A 6,642-nucleotide genomic window follows, 5' to 3' on the forward strand; every position below is an offset into this window, starting at 1 on the left:
TAGACAGCATCAGGATCAAGAGCTGGAGAGACTTGGTGGAGGCTTTCCTCAAACAGTACAAGTTTAACATGGAAATCGCTCCTGATCGAACAAGTCTAATGGCAATGGAGAAAAGGAGCCAGGAGTCAGTAAGGGCTTATGCGCAAAGATAGAGGGATGAAGCAATGCATGTCCAACCCCCTTTGATAGAAACAGAGATGGTGAGTTTGTTTGCCAATACCTTCAAAGCACCTTATTATGAGCACCTAATGGGTAGCTCCTCTCAACACTTCTATGATGCGGTACGCATAGCTGAGAGGATAGAACAAGGGATTAAGGCTGGGCGAATAGCGATGCCGTTGGAAAAGAAGGGTTTCATTGGAAGAAAGAGAGAAGGCGATGTTAACAATCTGGAAGGTGGGTATAAGGGCAAGAGAGTAGATTTCCATAATCCTCAAGTACCTACCTCTCAATTCTCACGCATAAACTTTAACCAGCCTTTTTCCCCTAATAGAACAAATAACCAATCGAACTACCAAAATCACTACCAAAGACCCCATACAAAATACACTTCGGAACAACTGCCACCCTTACCCATGCCTTTGAAGGACATGTACACCAAACTGTTGAGCATCGGACAAATAACTCCTATCCCTACACTACCACTACAACCACCATTCCCAATTTGGTACAAGCCCGAGTTGGCTTGCGAGTACCATGGGGGTAATCCCGGGCATGGGATTGAAACCTGTTACGCCTTCAAGAAGAGGTTGTTGGAGCTTATTAAGATGGGATGGGTATCCTTTGAGGACAAGCCCAATGTTAATTCAAACCCATTGCCTAAGCATGCCCCAAATAGTAGTGGAATAGGCATGATCGAAGTGGGAAATCAATGCAAGGTGTTGAAGGTGTCCATGAAGAGGTTGTACGACATGTTGGTACAATCAGGATTTCTAAAGACAAAGGTGGAGAGCCATTTGGAGGGATATGATTACTGTGAATACCATGGAAGAGATGGACATCATATTGAGGATTGCATCGAGTTTTGCGAAAAGATTGCAAGAATGCTAAAAATGGAGGAGTTGAGGATTGAACCCATAAAGAGCAGCGGTGAGGTGAGTATGATGGAAGGTCAAGATGAAATGACAGGAGTATGCAGGGTCCAGCAAACAGCTTATGGGCCCCCAAGGCTAATCTTGGTTAAACCGCCCTACACAATAGGGAATCACAATGCCATGCCTTATAATTATGGTTATGCCTCTAACGTTCGAGCTCCTCTTCCTTTGTTCCAGCCTGAGATAAGTGGTTTGACCAGGAGTGGTCGTTGCTTTACGCCCGAGGAGTTGAGGAAGTCAAAGGGCAAAGAAGTGGTAGATCTGGACAAAGCACTAGAAGTTAATAAGCCAGTAACGGAAGAGGAATCGAATGAATTCTTGAAGTTGATCAAGCATAGCGAATATTGCATAGTGGATCAACTAAAGAAGACTCCAGCTAGGATCTCCCTTATGTCCTTGATACTCAGCTCTGAGCCGCATCGAAACGCCTTGCAGAAGGTATTGAATGAGGCATATGTACCCCAAGACATCGAACATAAAACCATGGAGCACCTAGTGGGGAGAATCCATGCAACGAATTACCTGTACTTCACAGCTGACGAGCTCGATGCTGAAGGTACCGGACATAACAAGCCTTTATACATTACGGTTAGGTGCAAGGATTGCCTCATAGGAAAAGTACTCATTGATAATGGCTCGGCCCTTAACGTGTTGCCAAAACACATGCTAGAAGAAATGCCGATCGATGAATCCCATATTAAGCCAAGTACTATGATGGCCAGAGCGTATGACGGGTCGCCTAGGCCAATAATTGGGACTTTAGAAGTGGAGCTATATGTGGGACCACAAATGTTCCTAGTAACACTTCAGGTTATGGATATCCACCCTTCCTATAGTATGTTGTTAGGAAGACCTTGGATTCATGCAGCGGGGGCAGTAGCTTCGTCATTGCACCAATGCCTGAAGTATATCATGAATGGGATGTTGGTAACTGTCAAGGCCGAGGAGACAGTATCCATGACAAAGAATGTAGTTGTGCCTTTTATCGAAGCGGGTGATTGCAAGGGTAACAATATCCATGCCTTTGAGATTGTGAACACCGACTGGGTGCCGGAGAACACAGTGCTAAGAAGGCCAAGGATCTCAGAAGCAGCAAGGATGGCAAGTCTATGCTTCTTGAACCGCGGAATCCCATTTCAGTATAACCTTATTATCGGGATACCAGAAGGGGTTAATCTGGCAAAGATGAAAAGTGCTGCTCAAAGATTTGGGCTAGGGTACCAACCTAACCAAGAGGATTATCGGTGGGCTGCTGGTCGGAGAAGGGCAAGAAGGATGGCTAGAATTAAAGGAAGAGAGCCTGATGAAGAAAAGCTGGAAATCCCTCCCCTTAGCGTGTCATTCCCAAAAGCTGCATACATAATGCAACATGATAAAGAAGCCGAAAGCCTTGATCAAGAGCTGTCAAACATGAGCATAAATACCTTGGGGGAAAACAAGGTGGAAGGAGATGACATGAAGACAGTAGCAAGAAAGGGAGATGAAGCACTCCCACAACTGACGGTCTACACCATAGAAGAAGTATCCGCCAAGACCTTTGTGCGCAAGTTAGCTCAAGACGAGAAGTTTCAGAACTGGGTGACCCAAGAAGCTCCAGTGGTTTTCAAAATGTAAACCAATTTTGTTTGTCTTAACATGCTTTTGTCATTGCTTATGTTTGCTTTTATTTTCTCTAGTTGACAATCAAGGCTCATGATGTCAGCTAGATTTTATGCTTGTTATGGAGCCCACCTTTTTCTTTAAATAAATTGTGAGATCATGCACTTTTCACAAATTGCTTTCTTTTTTTTATGCATTTACACCAAACACTTCCCGCTTTCAGGAATCCTGAAAGCGGATCTCCCACAACATCACATACATTTAGCATCAAGAATAAATGGCCAAACTTGAACGAGCATGTGATAGCTATGGAAGAAGAAGAGTGGGATGAAAGCAATATCAGTGAATTCACTAGGCTAGTAGAACAACAGGAACAGACTTGGAAGCCTATCGCCGAGGAACTCGAAACCATCAATGTGGGCAGTGATCAGCTTAAGAAAGAGTTAAAAATAGGTACCCTAATTACTTCTGAACAAAGGATAAAAATGATCACCCTATTACAAGAATATTCAGATGTCTTTGCTTGGTCCTATGAAGATATGCCTGGTTTGGATACAAATATTGTAGTACACAAGATACCGTTGGAAGAAGGTTGTAAGCCAGTCAAGCAGAAGCTGAGGAGGGCCCACCTGGATGTCTGGATCAAGGTCAAGGCAGAACTCGAGAAGCAATGGGATGCTGGTTTTCTAGAAGTAGTTAGATATCCGCAATGGGTATCTAACATTGTTGTGGTGCCTAAGAAGGAGGGGAAGATTAGAGTGTGCGTGGATTTTCGGAATTTGAATAAAGCTAGCCCCAAGGATGATTTTCCGCTACCACACATAGATGTTTTAGTAGACAACGCTGCCCGGAGTTCCACATATTCCTTTATGGATGGTTTTTCAGGATACAACCAGATAAAAATGGCTCCGGAGGATAAGACGAAAACAACTTTTGTCACACCTTGGGGAACGTTCTGCTATAAGGTCATGCCATTTGGATTGAAGAATGCAGGAGCAACCTATCAAAGAGCAATGGTGACTTTGTTCCACGACATGATGCACAAGGAAATTGAGGTGTATGTAGACGACATGATTGCCAAGTCTAAAAGGGAAGAGGATCATGTTGAAGTTTTGAGGAAGTTATTTGAGAGACTGAGGAAGTATGAATTAAGGCTCAATCCTATAAAATGTTCATTCGGAGTTAAATCGGGTAAGCTGTTAGGATTTGTGGTAAGTGATAGAGGTATAGAGGTGGATCCAGATAAAGTGAAGGCCATCCAAGCTATGTCATCCCCTAAGACGGAGAAAGAAGTAAGAGGATTCTTGGGAAGGTTAAACTACATTGCTCGGTTCATAGCTCAGTTAACAACGATGTGTGAACCTATATTCCGACTACTAAGGAAAAAGAATCCTGGAACCTGGAATGAGGAGTGTGAGGAGGCATTCAATAAAATCAAGCATTATTTACAAAATCCACCTTTACTGGTTCCTCCAGTAGCAGGAAAACCTCTAGTATTATATCTAACAGTAACTGAAGCAGCCATGGGATGTGTATTGGGTCAACATGATGAAACCGGAAGGAAGGAAAGAGCTATTTATTACTTAAGTAAGAAATTCACTGAATGTGAGTCTAGATACACGGAGATAGAAAGGCTTTGTTGTGCGTTGGTGTGGGCGGCAAAGAGGTTGCGACATTATATGTTATACTATACCACTTGGTTAATTTCAAAAGTGGATCCTCTGAGGTATATCTGTAACAAGCCCTTTCTCTCAAGTCGAATTGCAAGGTGGCAAGTTCTATTAGCAGAATATGACATAGTATACATGACAAGGAAAGCTGTAAAAGGAAGTGCAATCGCGGACCATCTGGTCGATAATGCTGTTGAAGATTACGAACCTTTGGATTTTGACTTCCCCGATGAAGATATATTGTCAATAGAGAAAGAAGAAGAGAAGACAGATTGGTGGACGATGTTTTTTGACGGTGCAGTGAATGTATATGGTAACGGGGCCGGTGCGGTAATAATCTCTCCTGATAAGAAACAATATCCAGTTTCGGTTAAACTACATTTCGAGTGCACCAACAATACAGCTGAGTATGAAGCTTGTATCCTCGGTTTAGAAGCGGCATTAGAATTGAAGATAAAGAAGTTAGATGTATATGGAGATTCAATGTTGATTATCTGTCAGGTTAAAGGGGAATGGCAGACCAAGGAGGAAAAGTTGAGGCCGTACCAGGAATACCTATCCACGCTAGCAAAGGAATTTGAAGAAATTAGATTCACCCATCTGGGAAGGGAGGGGAACCATTTTGCGGATGCTTTGGCCACGCTAGCTGCTATGACTACCATTGATCTCAAGTGCAAGGTACAACCGGTACACATTGACATTAGAAATGACCCAGCTTATTGTTGCTTAGTTGAAGGAGAGATAGACGGACATCCTTGGTATTATGATATCAAGAACCTTGTGCAAAATCACGAATATCCGGTGGGAGCTTCCAAAACGGATAAGAAAACTTTGAGAAGGTTGGCTATAGACTTCTATTTAGATGGAGAGATTTTGTACAAAAGATCATTTGATGGGACCCTACTAAGGTGTTTGAATGAGGCAGATGCTAGAAAGGCATTACGGGAGGTCCATGAGGGGATTTGCTCAACCCATGCTAGCGGGCATATGATAGCGAGGAAAATCCAAAGGGCTGGTTATTTTTGGATGACACTAGAGAAAGACTGCATCGATTATGTCAGGAAATGTCATAAATGTCAAGTTTACAGTGACAAGGTCAATATGCCACCAGCTCCTCTATTTAATCTAATATCCCCTTGGCCATTTACAATGTGGGGAATTGACGTGATCGGGCCTGTTAACCCAAAAGCTAGCAATGGTCATAGATTCATCCTCGTAGCTATTGACTACTTCACAAAATGGGTAGAAGCTAGTTCATATGCCCACGTAACACAGAACGTAGTGAAGAGGTTTATAGAAAAGGACTTGATTTGTCGATATGGTCCTCCTGAAAGGATAGTGACAGATAATGCACAGAATTTCAATGGCAAAATGATAGCGGAGCTGTGTACTAAATGGAAAATCAAGCATTCGAAGTCTTCACCATACCGACCAAAGATGAATGGCGCAGTAGAAGCCGCCAACAAGAACATCAAGAAGATTATTCAGAAAATGGTAGTCACATATAGAGATTGGCATGAGATGTTGTCATTCGCACTTCACGCATACCGCACTACAGTCAGGACCTCGACAGGGACTACCCCATATTCTTTGGTATACGGTATGGAGGCAGTAATGCCGTTGGAAGTGGAAATCCCATCGTTAAGAGTATTAATGGATTCCGAACTAGAAGAGGCTGAGTGGGCCAAAGTGAGATATGAGCAACTGAACTTGATCAGCGAAAAGAGGATAGCTGCAATATGTCATCACCAACTTTACCAGAAACGAATGGCCAAGGCATATGATAAGAAGGTTAGACCGCGGTTGTTTCAAGAAGGGGATCTAGTATTGAAGAAAATATTGTCGTTACCTGGAGACGATCAAAGCAAATGGGCACCGAATTACGAGGGTCCTTACATAGTAAAGAAGGCATTCTCAGGAGGAGCGCTGAAGTTGGCTAGAATGGATGGAGAAGACCTAGCTCGACCTGTGAATTCTGACTCTGTAAAAAGATATTATGCTTGATGTAGGCTCCTAAATCAATAAAGCAAAGTTTGGCCATTGACTTCTTTCTCTTTTGCATTGATCTCACAACAATCATTTTTTGCATTAATCCCAACAGTGCATGTCTTGTTGTTATCGCACCTAAAAAATTTAGCATCGGCTGAACGAATTTCTTCTTTATACAAAAGCCCAGACTAAAATCACACCCCTACACTGGGGGCAATAAGAAATGTTTTCATGAAAAGTTTTACGAAAGCCTATAGATTTGAAAACCAAGCTAAAAGCATTTGACAAAA

General features: G+C 42.7%; 1 protein-coding gene across 1 annotated transcript; it reads left to right on the forward strand.

The window, feature by feature from the left end:
• Window positions 1–332: 332 nt before the first annotated feature.
• On the forward strand, window positions 333–6,395 carry LOC112328849 (uncharacterized). Its single transcript, XM_052446050.1, has 4 exons — window positions 333–1,445; window positions 1,530–1,904; window positions 2,034–2,641; window positions 3,049–6,395. Exons 1-4 carry the CDS (start codon window positions 333–335, stop codon window positions 6,365–6,367), a joined length of 5,415 nt encoding a protein of 1,804 aa, XP_052302010.1. The 3' UTR covers window positions 6,368–6,395.
• The last annotated feature ends 247 nt before the right edge of the window (window positions 6,396–6,642 follow it).

Source organism: Populus trichocarpa, chromosome 12 (genome assembly GCF_000002775.5).
Source record: "Populus trichocarpa isolate Nisqually-1 chromosome 12, P.trichocarpa_v4.1, whole genome shotgun sequence".
NCBI classification, from domain to species: Eukaryota; Viridiplantae; Streptophyta; class Magnoliopsida; order Malpighiales; family Salicaceae; genus Populus; species Populus trichocarpa.

What these genes read in the sequence shown, in the direction of transcription:
- LOC112328849 (XM_052446050.1), top strand. Translation starts at nt 333, where the DNA reads ATGCCGTTGGAAAAGAAGGGTTTCATTGGAAGAAAGAGAGAAGGCGAT. An exon ending in TGTTCCTAGTAACACTTCAG is followed by an intron (nt 1,905 to 2,033) that starts GTTATGGATATC and finishes GTAACTGTCAAG; the next exon opens with GCCGAGGAGACAGTATCCAT. An exon ending in GCCAAGACCTTTGTGCGCAA is followed by an intron (nt 2,642 to 3,048) that starts GTTAGCTCAAGA and finishes TGAATTCACTAG; the next exon opens with GCTAGTAGAACAACAGGAAC.